At 33.2% G+C, this 16,617-nt stretch overlaps 1 protein-coding gene across 1 annotated transcript in view; it reads left to right on the plus strand.

Moving 5' to 3' along the window:
* Window positions 1-16,617, plus strand: part of SLC30A7 (solute carrier family 30 member 7) — a 76,316-nt gene that overhangs the window by 27,408 nt on the left and 32,291 nt on the right. Inside the window, exons 6-8 of the mRNA XM_065873730.1 lie at window positions 391-534; window positions 4,525-4,575; window positions 7,855-7,990. Of these exons, the coding sequence (XP_065729802.1) occupies window positions 391-534; window positions 4,525-4,575; window positions 7,855-7,990 (331 nt within the window). The remainder of the gene's footprint in view (window positions 1-390; window positions 535-4,524; window positions 4,576-7,854; window positions 7,991-16,617) is intronic.

The raw sequence follows: 16,617 nt of genomic DNA on the forward strand, positions 1-16,617 counted from the left end.
AATAGTACTTGGCAAAGTTTCGGCCAAGATTTTGTTTGTATTATTCACTGCTTTATCCTTAGTGCCTAGAATGATGCTGTAACATAATGTGTCCCAAATGAATGAATGAACAACATTGTCTAATCTCTTTAAATATTTCTGTGTACTTCTCACTTATTTTCATCTCCAGTAAAGTCTACTGCAAATGAAAATCTACTTCCTTCCATGCTTTTATTTCCTTCCTGTACTTTATACTAGAAACTCAGTATTGTTTTAGTGAATCTGTAGCACTTTCTACAAGTAAATCGAATCTGGTTTTAGAGCTAATTCTTTTCACTAATGTCAATATTATTGTAACCATTAAATAATATATTTTTACATAACTTTTGTTCTAACACTCTTTGTTTTTAGGCCATGGACACAGTCATTCCCTCTTTAACGGTGCTCTGGATCAGGCACATGGCCATGGAGATCATTGCCATAGTCATGAATTGAAACATGGTGCTGCACATAGCCATGATCACGCTCATGGACATGGACACTTTCATTCTCATGGTGAGTACAGCCTAAATACTTTCAAGTGGACAGTTTTTTAAATAAGCAGAAATTGCGTAGATTAATTTTTGTAGTTGAAATAATCTGTTAAAAATATTGCAATCAAGTTCCTTTCTAATGAGTCAGACTGAATGGTTTCCTGGACTAGTTTATTTTTAGTATATAATGAAATTAACTTGGCATGGGCAGTGAATGTAGCTTTTTTCAGTGAGTTTATTATAATAAAATGCCACTATTTTAAATGAGTGTCAGTGAATGAGGAACTATTGCATTTTAGCAAATGATTTTTTTGAAGTATACTGAGGCCTTTTGTGCCATATATAGGCTTATAAAAATATGACAGTTTTCAATTTTTCACATTTTTCTTGTAATTTTGATAGCTATCACCTGATATTTACCTCCATGTTTCCTTAGAAATCTTTATATGCTAACTTATATAGTACTGGGTACTAAATTATAAGGTATTTATCAACTTAATTAACATTGTATTTTAAAATTATATTTAAATAGTTTATTCACGAAATTTTAGAATATAGGTTAATAGATAGAAGCTACTTAGGTGATACCGTTTGATTAATCTTTAAATAAATTATATGCTTAAAAATTGTCTGTACTTGGCACACAGACAAAATCCTAAAGCTTTCAATTTGAAAATATGAAATGGACCTTATAGATTGAATACTAAGCTCCTAATTTTTTCAGTCTCTAACATTTGCTATATTTTTGTAACTATTACACTGATATGCTTTAAAACCTGCGTTTCTAAGTTTTTTGCTCACATGCATCCCAAAATAATTTTGAAAAACTGTATATTGCTCACATTTTTAAGATGATTTCTAAAAAAATTTGTTTAAATAATTGCAAAGAATGTAATTTCTGATACCTTATAGATTATATTTTAGAATGAAACTTCCATATTACTTTTGAATATAGTCAGTCAGTGGACTCTAAATGCCTTAGTGATTTGAGACCCACTGTCACCCATTCAAAAATGCATAAACAGTTATAAATTTTACAGCATCCTGTTTCTCCTCGAATTCTTATTTCTATTCCACTTCCTTTCCAGAATTTTATAAAATGGAGTATATTTAAGTCCTTAGTTGACCACCTGTTATATTTCTTGGCAATAAAATATGTATATAAATTAAAATATTTTATTTCTTAGGAACACAAGACAACATTTAAACATTTCTTTTGGTTGGAGTTATTGTAGCGTTTACTAGTATAAAGTCAATGAAAATAATTCTATTTTGATTTTTGATATGTATATAAACATAAAGCAACATTTTATTTGAAATACATATCTTATTTTATATGGCTGTGTTGGGTCTTCATTGCTGCACACGGGCTTTCTCTAGTTGTGGCAAGCAGGGGCTACTCTTCGTTGCGGTGCGCGGACTTCTCATTGCGGTGGCTTCTCTTGTTGGGGAGCACGGGCTCTTGGCACATGGGCTTCAGTAGTTGTGGCACATGGGCTTAGTAGTTGTGGCCTGCAGGCTCTAGAGTGCAGACTTTGTAGTTGTGGCGCACGAGCTTAGTTGCTCCATGGCATATGGCATCTTCCCAGACCAGGAAGATCCCAAGATATTGATAAGATATATTCAATATCTTATCGAACCCATGTCCCCTGCATTGGCAGGTGGATTCTTAACCACTGCATCACCAGGGAAGTCCCTGAAATGCATATCTTAATGATATGACTAGAAGTCTTTTTTTCCTCAATTAGTTTATGGACAAATAACACTTATTAGCATAAAACAGGTTTGGCATCAATTCTGTTCCTATTTTCCATCCTTATAATGTAAGTATCAATACTAAGAAACTTTAAGGAATTCTGTTATAGCAGTTTCAGTTAATTCTTTGAACACCTTCAGAATTACATTCCAAAAATTACATAACCTATCACCAAATGTTATTTTTATGACTTAAATATAAGACATGACACTATAAAACTCCTAGAAGAGAACACAGGCAAAACATTCTCTGACATAAATCGTACCAATGTTTTCTTAGGTCAGACTCCCAAGGCAATAGAAATAAAGGCAAAAGTAAACAAATGGGACCTAATCAAATTTATAAGCTTTTGCACAGCAAAGGAAACCATAAACAAAATGAAAAAACAACCTACAGACTGGAAGAAAATATTTGCAAACAGTGAGACCGACAAGGGTTTAATTTCCAAAATATACAAACAGTTCATACAACTCAATAACAAAAAAACAAACAACCCAATTTAAAAAAAGGGCAGAAAACCTAAATAGACATTTCTCCAAAGACATACAGGTAGCCAATAGGCACATGAAAAGATGCTCAACATCACTAACTGTTGGAGAAATGAAAATCAGAACTACAATGTATCACCTCACACCACTCAGAATGACCATCATTAAAAAGTCTACAGATAACAAATGCTGGAGAGGGTTTGGAGAAAAGGGAACCCTCCTGCATTGTTGGCAGGAATGTCAGTTGGTACAGCCACTGTGGAAAACAGTATGGAGGTTCCTTAAAAAACTAGAAATAGAGTTGCCGTATGATCAGCAGTCCCACTCCTGGGCATATATCTGGAGAAAACTCTAATTCAAAAAGATACATGCACCCCAATGTTCATAGCAGCACTGTTTACAATAGCCAAGACATGGAAGCACCCTAAATGTCCATCAGCAGATGAATAGATAAGAAAGATGTGGTATATATACACAACGGAATACTACTCAGCCATAAGAAAGAATGAAATAATGCCATTTGCAGCAATGTGGACGGACCTAGAGATTATCATACTAAGTGAAGTAAGTCAGAAAGAGAAAGACAAATACCATATGATATCAGTTATATGTGGAATCTAAAATATGACACAAATGAACTTACTTACAAAACAGAAATAGACTCACAGACATAGAAAACAGACTTATGGTCCAAAGGGGAAAGGGGGTGGGAGAGGGATAAATTAGGAGTTTGGGATTAGCAGATACAAACTACTATATATAAAATAGATAAACAATAAAGTCTTACTGTATAGCACAGGAAACTGTATTCAATATCTTATAATAAACCATAATGGAAAAGGAAAAAAAAAAGACTGTCTTTATCTCGACCAACTATGTATAGACAGAAATCTCATGCTCTGATTGGGAGCTGCATTTTTAGAAGAGTTACACTTGACTATCAGGATTTTCAAGGTAGCTCCATCTTTCTCCCCACGCAGCAGTGCCATATTAAGTCAGAAGTCATTGTGTAGCCTTATGCTTTTATACTTCTTCTGGCATTGTTACAGTGTTCCATCAAAGATGTAGTAACAAGGGTGTGTCCACTCTTTGGTGCTGTGGGCCAAGAACCATGACTGTTAGTCATGATCAAAAGCTCGTCAGTCCACTTGATGATCCCATAACAAACATTGCTGATCTTTTACATTGTTTACCTGTATTTTCTGCTTTGATGTTAATACTGATTAGTAATCTTCCAAGTATAAAAATTGCATTATTTTTTCATTTCGTCATTATAAAGGCAATATGAAAAAGTATTTTTATCTCTTCTGTATGAAAAGCTTGCTGCGTTCATCTAGAAGCTATTGGGAAACTGCCATAGTCCAGTTTTCCTGGATGCTGTCCTGGCTTCATTTCTTGGTCTTCTTATAATATCAAGCAGTAGTTTTATTTTTTCTGGATTTTCCAATTGTAAAATTGGTACAGCAGGCTCTGTAAGGTATGTTATGAATATTAGAAGACTCAATGTTTTTATTTACTGTTTTTTTTTACTAGATTGCTTAATATAATAATTTCCTAAATACTCTGTACTGTTGATGCAGTTTGAAATTTCCTATGTCTATCTTCATTTAATTACCATATTAAATTTTAAAAATAATTTTGTAGGTCTGATGTGGCTATATAGTCATGCATCCTTCACGATACATTTGAATGAAAAGTACTCTGAGTTGCAAAAATTGAATCAGGAATGAAGACATGTTTTAAAATAATTTAACTTAACTCTCTACAGATGGCCCCTCCTTAAAAGAAACAACAGGACCCAGTAGACAGATTTTACAAGGTATGACAAGCAATTTGTATATTTCTCAGTTTTATGAAACTGGTTTCGTAGTTTTGAGCTATCTGAAATTTTCCTTTAAGAAAAATGTATAACACAGTATTTGTGTTTAAAATGTTAGCCTTCCTAGTCGATTTTTTAATATATACTATTAGGTATATTAGCAGATGTTCTTTTAACTGTCACTAGGCTGTTTTCTCAGATTTAATAAGAAGATTAAAATATTCAGAAACTATACTGCTTAAATCTAAATAAATACGCATGCCGGTGACTCTAGTAACACCGTAATATTTAGTAATAAATATATTAGTAATAAATAATAGTATGTTTGCCTTTGTAGAATTATTAAATAATTTTTCCAAGAATAACATTCAACATGTATTTATGTTGTGGAAAAATTTAATGCTAAAAATGTAATGCATCCAAACTCAAATAATGTACAGAGCTAAGAGTGAATCCTAATGTAAACTGTGAACTTGGGTCATAATGATGTGTCATTTGTAACAAATATACTACTCTGGTGGGGGAGGTTGACAATGAGGGAGGTTATGCCTGAGTTGGAACAGTGGGCGTAAGGGAAATCTCTACCTTCCACTTAGTTTTGCTGTGAACCTAAAACTGCTCTCAAAAGTAAAGTCCTTTATATTTTTTAAAAAACTAATGCAAAGGGAGATCTTTCTCATATCCATAGGCATCAAATGATGACACATAAAGAGGACTTACATATTATGTAAAATGATATATTACAGAATTTACAAGCTAGAGAAAATCAGTCTTGTCTACGAACTATGGTAGTTTCTTTTTTGGGATGTGAACCAACCTTTGGCTCTGGATTTCCATATAAATTTCACTGTCATAGTTCCTAATTTGCAGCTCCCCATCTTCCTGCCTTTATTAACTTTTGACTGCAGTCTGACTTTCTCACTAGCTTGTGATCCAACTTCAACTGGACTTATTTTTATTTTCTCCTCTATTCTTTGATATAGTTCTTGCTTTTTATTTTTTCACTGTGAATATGTTCCTCCATACTGAAGAGCTTATTTCAGGAGGCTTAAATGTGTCTTGTAGTGACTAGTTTTCCATTTGTGAAATACACAGAATTGTTTTAGGAGAGCATTTGCTGAAATAGCTTGTAATCATGCATATGTAATGCATCTGTATCCAATGCTACAAATTTAGCCTTGATAATAAGAATTTAGTTTTAGTCTTGGAAATCATCACAAGTTGAGGGAAGGGAGGTCAGATTTGCATTCCTAATTATCTTTTATACAAGCTGTTGTGAAAATTAGCTTGTATTTTCAGAGTATCCATTAATTTATGGTGGCTGAAGCAGCCCAGTAGAAAGCTGAAGGTTAGGATAACTTCCAGGTACTAAAACTTTTCCATATAGATACACATGAAAAACTGACTTTACTGAATTTTTCAGTTATTTGCTGCATTTTCAATATGACCCCTGGCTTTGTAGGTTCTTGGGCAGTTAAAATATCAGTATCCTACCAAGTCTTTTTAAGGGTTTTATTTTTTATATAAGTTAAACATGTTAGTTTAGATTTCTCTCTGTAGTGATTTTCTTCTTGAAAGAGTTACTGGAAAGTAAGAAGGGCTTAGTTAGTTAACGACATTTGCTAGTAAACAGTTTTCAGGTCAGCAAATAAGATGTAGCCAGGGACTTGCCAGTCAAAGGAAAATCAAGAACCTTTGTTCTTTTCTTTTTCCTTTTCAGTGTTTAGAGCTGCTTTCAATTCTGGTCCTACGAAAACATTGATTAAAGAATGTATAAAAATTTAAAATCACATATCACTTAAGAGTTTTGAAGGTTAGGGACCCTCAATCCACTTCCATGTGTATCTTCCTCTGGTTTTAATTTTAAAACTTAAAGTGGTCCCAAAATTTATTAACCTATTTAATTCTTTGTTATATGAAACACCATAGAGAAATAGAATATTTTTTTAATAAGTGTGCTTGTAACATATTTTTTGTTATAGAAAAAAGAGCTGTTAACTTTTTGAAGAGTTGTTGTAAAGGTCAATGCTGTGTACAAATGAAAAAGCGTATTAGGTACTGAGGAATCAGTTACATTTGGTATTAATACATGATATAAAATTCCACATTAGCAGATCGATTGAAGCATATTTTCATAGAGTGTGTTAAGATTCAAGTGTATTAAGTGTATTCAAGTGTATCAATTCAAGTGTATTAAGATTCAATTAACAACTTGTTAATAGTCCATTTTTAAATTATTAGAAAGTGTCTTCAAGTTTAAATAATTCTGTTTTATACCTAAAACATAATTGGGTTACCTTTAATTGCTTATTGAATAATAAAAAAGAAAAATATTTCTAAAGTACACACATGGTTTCACACATTAGATATTTCTTTTCAGATAGAGTAGTTGATGCTGTTGAAGAATGTTCTATTTCTAGCAACATGTGGTTGAGGTTTGTTTAAGATACAGTGTTTTGCTATACAGTAAATTTTACCTCTTACAGATCTAAATGTTGAATAATTTGTCTTAATTAAAATTTTTTTAAATAATGTATACTAAATTTTTGACATTTTTTAAATGGTTTTCCAGTCAAGTATCAATTATTAAATGTTAATATATCTAGGTTCTTGGGCAGAGTATCAGTATCCTACTAATGTAATATTTAATTATTAAAAGTTCAAAATATATTTACGTCCACTTTAAAATATTCAAATCTCTACTTTCTTTCATATCAGGTTTGAGTTTAGTGTGTAACTTTAGGTAGCAATACCTTCAGGATAATTACCAGGATTAGCAGTATGGTCCATAGGAAATTCTAGTCTCAAATGGTAATAATTTTAATTACCAGCAGAGGGCTCTGTGTGTACATATATTTGTAGTTATAAACAATGTTTTCTTGACTGATTCTTTCAGCCTAATGCAGTTTTCTTCTAACAAAGTATTAATTAACTTCTGGACTCTTAACCAGAGATGAATGTGCACAAAAAATTTTTTAAATCAGTTATTTCTCTACTTCTTCATTTATATTATAGCAAAATACTAAGGATCATTAAGAGCAAGCATAACTTCATGAGTCAAATATTTTAACCCCTGCTGTTTTTTAAAAGGAAAGATTATTTCAATTCCCAAAGGTACTATCAATATTACTTCTTTACTAAACAGTGAATCTGCATTCTTACTGATTTTCAAATTGCTAGTTTTTTATATATAAAATCAAGAATATAGTTTTAAGAAATGTTTGCATTTTCAGTTGATCAGAAAATGTTATTTTGATTTTCATTATGTTTTATTTCTAGGTGTATTTTTACACATTCTAGCAGATACACTTGGGAGTATCGGTGTAATTGTCTCTGCCATCATGATGCAGAATTTTGGTCTAATGATAGCAGATCCTATTTGTTCAATCCTGATAGCCATGCTCATAGTTGTAAGGTAAGTGTTGGTATGTTACTTTCAGGTATTAAAATGAGAGGTGATAAATATACTACTTAAATTACAGATCTAAATTATTATTATGTTGGGGGTTTTTTGGTCTTTAACAAATTTCTACATAGATTATTTCTCTTTTCATCTTACTGTTTTTTTCTGTGTTTACCTAGGGTTTGATATTTCTTTTTGGTGTTTAGTAATTCATCTTCTGTAAATCAAATCAGTAGTAATTTTCTTAAATCCAACACTATATCTGTAGAGTAGAACATTGGAAATATAAAATGTATTAATGTTAGAATATTATTCCTTTGACATCTGTCTTTTGCACTATCAAATGCAAAAGAATATTAAAATCTCTTCTAGAACAATTTTTAATTTATAAAGTTATATTATCATTGCAGAAGTCTTATAAAATTGCTTACTGAAGCATATTTACGTCCTTCTCCCTATCTAGATTATAAATTCTTGAGGAAGAATCTATCTTTTAGCTCTTTGGCTCTCTGTTGCCTGTCACAGTACCAATGTGTATGTAAAAATGTGTGTGAGTGTGTATAAATTCTCAATAAATATTTTCTGAATTAGTGTATGGTTACTATCTCTTAAATTTCTGTCAAGTTATTTTATTATTATTTTAATTTTTATCAGAATAATGGAACATTATGTGCCTTTATTTCACAATCTGAATTATTTATATAGATATGTCTTGACTGGACTGTTTTTGTCTAATTTATCCATATGATTTTACTGTTAGTAAAGCTATCTTTATAATGATAGAAGAGCTATTAGAGGGCAGACTGTGATGATTTTTATAGCTTGCAGTTGAATAGAATAGACTTTAAAAATTACAATGGAATTATAATCTTATAAATTAGTCATAAATGTAGGTTTTCAAGTTTTTGCTTAAAAAATAGGATACAGTATACATTTTAAACATGCAGATTATTTTAAATTTTTCTTTAAATTATTTGTACTAGGAATCATCTCTGCTATGTAAAAATCTTTTATAAAACTTGGAATCTCCTTCTTCATCTTTGGAAATCTTACATATTTCCTTGAAAGTTCAGCTTGGATTCACATATTCTATGAAACTTAACTCCTGATAGATTTGGTAACTTACATCTGTACCTCTATTTGCATGTTCAGTGTTTATTTTATTTTGTGTTATAATTTGTGGCTGCTTCTAAGACTTCTTAGAGTAGGATCTTAATCTTTATTTTACTTTGTCTCCACTCTTATTATCCTAATTCTCCTATCATTTGTTGCTTGGAAGAGATTGACCTTTCTTTCTCCCTCTAATTTCTTTCCCACATTGTGATCAAAGTGATCTTTCTTTAATGAAGATTATGGTACATGGAAAAATAATCTTGCTTTAAATCCTGCCATGGCTTTCTTGCCCTCAGGATAAAGTCTGAACTCCTCAGTAGGCCTTCACATTGGTACCCATTTATCTCTTCAGTCTTTCTCTCACCCTGTCTCAATTTCTATTCTGGTCTCCAGCCACAGTAAATAACTCAGTTCCCTGAAAACATGTTATGAGCTTTCTGGATTCTGAGCTTTGCTCTTGTTTCCTCTCTCCAAAATAAAATACTTTTACACTGAGTACCTTCTCCTTTCCCCTTCACCCCCACAAGTACATAGGTAACAATTCTCATCCTTGAGATTAGATTTCAGTTTAAATGGCACTTCCTTGAGGAAGCGTTTCCTGATCGTCTGCCTCCCAGGAGGGGTTAAGCATACCTGTAGCACCGCCTGCTACTCCTCTTGTGGCATTTACTAACTATGTTGAAATAGCCCGTTTTATTGTCTTCCTTAAGCTCCTCCATAAGGGCAAACTGTTTTTTCATTGTTGTAAAGTCAGCACCTAACTCTGCCAGGCAAAAGTTGGTACATTTTCAATTTGAATCAAAATAAATTCGTGTTTTTTCAGCCTCAGAGAATTATTTTCTCTAATCCTAAATTGGGAATTCTTACTTAGCTCTAGTCCCATTCACTTGTTCCACAAATATGAATAAATACACACAGAGGACAAGAGAACTTTTTTTTTCTGAAATATAACACATTAAAAAGCTACACAAATTATTTTCAGCAAATATTTATTAAGTAGACCCTCTCACCAGGGTGGTGAAAGGACAAGATAACTTACTGTTTTGCTCTTACATTATAGTAAAAGAGAGAGACACAAACAAATTAATCAATAAACCACTCAAGTATCTAGCAGTTAATTGTGCAGAGAGTTAAGATGGGATGTTAGTGACTGAGGTGCCATTTTAGATTGAGTCATAAGAGAAGACTTCTGAAGAGGGAGGATTTAAATTGAGATCAGAGTGTTGGAGAGAGCATTCTAGTCTAAGGAACAGCTAGTGTAAAAGCCCTGTAGTGGAAAGAACATTAGCACTGAAAGTTGGTCATTATGGCAGAAGTATAGGGAGTAAGGGGAGAGTGCTTTGAAATAAAGCCGGAGGGATAGGCCTGGGAAAATTAGCCAGGGTTAGGAGTTTGGATTTTATTTTAGGTGGAGGAGGAAACCATAGGGGGTGACATTATTTGATTTGTATTGTTAAAAATAATTTTGGCTGCTTTGTAGTTAATAAGATTAAAAGGGGGTAAGAGGGCACACAGGCAGACCAACTAGAAAGCTATTAAAGTGGACCAAATAAGAGGCCAGGGTCCCTTGGTCTAAGGTACTAATAATCTAGGAGGTAGAAAGATGTAGCTAAAGTTCGAAAATGCTTTGGGCCTAGAATTAATAAGATTTGCTCCTAGATATGAATGTTTAGGTGAAGGGTTGAGTGAAAGGGGGGAAATTAAGGGTAATTCCTAGAGTTTTTACATGAGCAGCTGGGTGAATGAAGGTTCCTCTACTGAAAGAGGGAAGACTAGGGGAAGAGTTGTTTTATCTGATTCAAAGGGCATTGCTCATCAGAAGTTCTGTTTTGGTTGTTGCTAGGTTTGAGGTCTCTCATAGACATTTATATGGTGATCTCAAGTAGGTGGTGCAGGTACAAGTACAGAATTCTCGGGAGCACTCAGCTGAATATAAAGGATTGGAAATAGTTCACATATAGATTTAAAGTCATGGAGTATCATTTATCTGTCATGAATTCCACAATTCCTACCCCTTCCATTTTCCTGGAAAGCAACCCTCTTTTCTGCTGAACCCAATTTAGCTAAAGGGAATAATGCTTCAGGCAGCTACAACCAACTACAGTTGGCTTTCAAGATAAACCGATAAAACTTAGGTGTTATCCTTGTCTGAGTCCTACTGACCTGTTTATAAAACTTTTTCTCAGTAGTTTACATAAATATATATTCTCAAATTCATATAATTTGATTCTTTTTCATTTTTGTTAAGCTTAACATTTTTACTTGTTCTTTTCCTTTGTTCTCATATCAAAAGTAATACATGTTGATTGTAAAAAACTCAAACATTGAAATGTGCAACTTGTCTATTGAAATGTCCTTTCAATCCCACCACTTGGAGATAAAGCAGAAAACTTTAACGAATCTTTAAATCATTTAACAAATGTTTTAGTGCCCACTCTGTGCTAGTCAGTAAACAATATAGCAAATACCCTACCCTCATGGAGCTTATATTCTAATAGGGGTTATAGTCAATAAAGCAGATGGACATGCAAATAGATAATGTATGTCATATAGTGATAAATGCTATGAAGTAGGGGAAGGGGCTGTATTTTAGAAGGGCTTGGAAAGTCCTCTGCATCGTTTGAGGAATGACGAGAGGGGAGTGCAGTGAGTAGGGCAGAGAGGTGGCAGGTATATGTATCTAGAATTTGGGGAAGGGGTTGAGGGGAAAGATAGAAATTTGGGTGTCATCAAGCTGCATGGTATTTAAAGCCATGAGATTGGATGAGTTTGCCCAGAGAATGAGCACTGATAGAAGTGGCTGGAGGACTGAACCCTAGGGAAGGTGGGGAACAGAGGCAACTCCAGCAGAGGAGAGGAAAGCGGAGTGGCCAGTGAGGAGCGAGGAGACACATGGGCGTGCCTTGTTTTAGGAGCCGTGTAAAGCAAGTGTTTTAAACAAGAAGGAATAATTAAGCCTATTAAATGCTTTTGGGCTGATAATTGGTAACTTAGGTAACATGCCCAGAGGAGTGATGAGAATGAAAGCCTGATCAGAGTAGCTTCAAGAGAGAATGGGAGGGGAGGAAATGGAAGTAACTGTAGTCAACTCCTTTTCAAGGCCCTTTGCTGTAAAGGGGAGCAGTGACTGCTGGCGACACTGAGAGCTCACTTTGAGGTTTGTGGTCATGAATTTAAAGTGAAAGCAACCAGCACAGTTGTGGTTTTTTTTCTTTTTCTTTTTTTCTAGTCTTGTTCAGCTACTTGGTAAAAGGTATGGAATAGGCAGAGAGCTGGATTTAAAAGATCTGAGGTTTTGTTGGGTGAGTGTTTTGCTGGGTGAGTTTTGGGTGGTGTTAGTGTCCCATGTCTATAATCCCTGCCTTGCTCCTTTCTCACTGGCAGAGTGAGAAAGGAGCAAGGCAGGGATTTTAGACATAGGAAACTAAGATTTAAAGGTAATAATAGATTCTGAAAATGAAAGTGATGGGAGTGGATTGGATTGGAATTCTGGGAAAAGTGTTAAAGATGGATTGGGGGAAGAAATCAGAAGTAGGAAGGTTTATTGAGATGCTTGAAACTGAGATCTTAAGGTCTAAGGTCTGATCATAGGGGTGGATCCAGGAAAACAGCATCATATAGAGGCCAAATGTTGGATGGATTGTTCATGTGGATATTTCAATTAAGAGTAATGAAAAACGTAGAGATGGAAAGAGAATAAGCCTGTTGCTAAACTATTCAGTGACTGAAGGGGAGCTATCAAGAATTGTATCACTAGTAATTAGGGTGGGTAGAAGGTGGCATAATCTGATGGCATGGGCCTTAAAGGAGCTGTGTTGGGGAGAAGTAGGAACAGTAGTAGTGATAAGTGAGGAGGACATTTACCTCCCCGTAAGTCCCAGTAGTACAGGGAGTGTGGGAGAGAAAGTGCTGTGAGGAAAAGTGTCCTCAGGGGATAGCCAGTTTTCAGGTAGAGCATGAACATGCTGCGGCTATTTAGAGGGGAGGCTAAAGATTTAGTGAAAATTACATATTTAAAAGTAGTTTTTTAAAATTATGGAAATAGTTATGTTGATAAAGAAACTTGGTAAAATATAAAAAAGAATAAGGGAAAAAATTACCCATAGTTCCACCAGCCAAGAGAGTTATGTTAATATTTTTATGGGCTTGACTTTTTAATTCTGAGTCTCTTTTTATTTATATATATATATAATATATAGTATTTTTATCTGTATCATGTATACAAGATTATATTCTGAGTAAGAAAAATTTTTTAGCTTTTTCTGATAATAAATATGTAGTCATTATAGAAAACTTGGGAAATGATGAAAATATAAAGAAGTCAAGAAAGATCAGTCGGGATCACAACATGCAGGGGTCACGTTATCACTTTAACAGTATTTCTTTAGTCATTTTTAGGCCTTTTCTTTTTTTCCATTATTGAGTTTCTACTACATGTGCTGATTTATTAAGTTTGGTCAGTAGTAGGGCATTCGCAGGTTCTAGATGAAAGATAATAGTACAGTTATTGTTTTAAGTCAATAAAGTTTTGGGATGATTTATTAGGTAGCAAGGTCTTAATTCAGTGACAATAAATGACAAGATACAGGGCAATGCATAAGTATGAGTCATTATTGTAAACAGTCCATGTAGGATGGGGGGAAAAAATATATATATATATCCCTAAATGTTAATTGGATCTCTCTGGGTGATGTAATTTTAAAATTCTGCTTCTTTCCTAATTTTTCTAAAGTAAATCAATAATTGTGACTTTGCCTTTTAAAAGCATATATATATATATATATATATATATATATATATATATTTTAATGGCAGGCAGTAAAAACCAAGTTAGCTCCAAAGTACAAAATTAAGACATTCCAGTTCAGTCTGTTTTTCTGTTAAGAAAGCAAACTTATTTTACTTAAATATTTACATGATAATGAAATATTTGCAAGCAGATAACTTTGAGACACTTCTCAAATTGATTAAGAGTTTGTCTAATTAGCCAAAGCTAATTTTAGGAAGTAGATTAAAATTTTTAAGCACTCAACAAAATGGAGTATTAGAGAAGTAATTTTCCTTACCGTTAATTTTTTCATATATTCTCAATTCACTAAAAACAAGAGAAATAATGGTGCTCTTTATATATTCTCTAGATCTAAATGTTCCTCAATTGAGAATGTGCCATGAAATAGATGTCTGTCCCTTCTAGACTGCCCAGTGTTGCAGCATCACTTTCAAGTGAAAGTGATTTCCTAGAAAAAGACATCTTTTTCTCTAAACATTTCCTAACATGCAAAGGGTAATTTAAACTTCTGTGTGAAACTCGGTTGTACTGTGATGGATTTTTTTTTTTTCCCAGTGAAAAGCAGGAGATTGAGTATAAGAGCAAGAGTATAATCTTTTATCATCTGAAAATATAGGAGATTTCAGTGTGATTTCACTTCCCCCCCCCTTAGTAAGTTGAATTGGAATGGAAAGTGGGTTCATAACTTAGAGAACAGAAATCTGAACAATTAGTTGTAGCTTTGAATTGCACTGTGATTTAAAAGCTACATAAATCTGTAGCTTGATTTTTGATTCACTTAAATAAAAAGGGTACCTGTGCATGATGGGAAAAAATACATAAACAGGATGCAGAAAAAAGCTTTGTTACTGGTGTGGTATTTCTGAAGCCTTTTTTTTTTCTTTAATCAGTTTTCTGCAACTCAGAAGATACTATCTTGTGCTGCTTTGTGACTTTCACTAATCATTTGTAAACACAAAGAAAACTTTTCTTAAAAAAAGAAATTGTCTTTTTGTTAGGGGTAAAAGTATTTCAAACAATATATTTATTTATTATCATATAGAAGGAAAAAATAGCCCAGCTTTTAGAAGCAAACCAAGGTACAGGCTTTAGAAATAACAGGTAGTGGTCATAAGCTGCAGTATGAAATGGAAAGAATATACAGTAATGAAACAAAATTTATAAAGTTGAAATTCTAAATGATTATCTAGATGGTTATCATTGTTCAAGAATACAGGATTTGGATCAGATACTGATTTTGATAAACCTTGTTGATTTTGTGGTTAAATAGATAATTATTTGTAGCCTATATTAAGTCAAAAAAGCATTTTTTTAAACAAGTAATATGCTACCATATCTTCAAATAGTTATATATATATGAGAAATTACAGATTTTTTTTTCGAGAATGGTTTTGGGTGTTGCCTAACAATTTCCTTTGTGGTTTGTCTTTCAAGTGGTTATAATTTGTGTACTATACTTTTGGGACTAAGATAAAGATAAACAGTTTCCCAAGATTTTAACTTGCTGTTTGTACTCATATTGTAAAATCAAACATATGGGAATATTATTGTATGGTAATTGTATTTTTTAATCACATGTAAAACCATCATAGTTAGTAAGAGCATTTATAAATACTGAATAGTCTAACAGCTTTTCTCAACCAGCATTCTGGGAAAGAATACCCTAATGCCGTAAAGTATCCATTTGTATGCAGCTATTAACTTCACCTCTGCATCTAGAAAAGTACTGGTTATGTACTATTCTTGCGGGCATTGAGAAATAGTCACTGAAATCATTTTGTGTTCAATGGTTCAGAAGAGGGATCCCAATTAAGAAAGGCTGGCAGACAGTCTTAGAAATATTAGAAGGAACAGAGCAAGTGTGGTAATGTATTAGTGATCATAAGCCAATAACATTAGATAAGAGAAAGTATTTGAGACTTAAAAATTGGAAAGAAGAGATTATTCTTTTATGTAAAATATATGACTATATTTCTTTAAACCCTCTAAGACTCAATGGAAAAACTATGACAAACAGGTAATTTAGTAAAGTTACAGTTGCAAAACTAATGTATAAAATTAGTACCCTTTATATATAAGCAAAATCCATTTGAATGTTACAATTAAAGAGAAGACACCGTTTCAGTAGCAATAACAAATAGAGATACAATGTGTAAAACTTGTAGGAGAAAAGATTTAAACACTTCTGAAAAACAAAAGTAGACTTGAACAGAGCCTTTTTTTGGTCAATTATGGTGTTTTTAAAGAATCAACATTATAAACATGTTAACTCTTATTTATAAATTTTAAACTATTCTAATAAAAATACCAACAGGTTTTTTTTTCTAGAGAGGAGGTAATAAAAGTTGAATTTAAAGTTTCTAAGGAAAAACGAAGAAGCAGGAGGAATAGCCAAGAAAACCTTGAAAAAGAAGATGTAAAGTGTAAAGCCTTCACAGTTTTTTTTTTTTTAAATATTTATTTATTTGGCTGCACTGGGTCTTAGTTGTGGCACGTGGATCTTTGTTGCCATGTGTGGGATCTTCCATTTGGCGTGCAGGATCTTTAGTTGCAACATGCAGGATCTAGTTCTCTGACCAGGGATCGAACCCAGGCCCCCTGCATTAGGAGCATGGAGGCTTAACCACTGGACCACCAGGGAAACCCCAAGCCTTTACAATTAAAATAGTGAGATGCCTAAAAAAGCAAACAGACTAATGGAGCATATTAGAAATTCCAGAAATAGATTTATATGCAA

This window comes from Phocoena phocoena, chromosome 1 (assembly GCF_963924675.1).
Source record: "Phocoena phocoena chromosome 1, mPhoPho1.1, whole genome shotgun sequence".
NCBI classification, from domain to species: domain Eukaryota; kingdom Metazoa; phylum Chordata; class Mammalia; order Artiodactyla; family Phocoenidae; genus Phocoena; species Phocoena phocoena.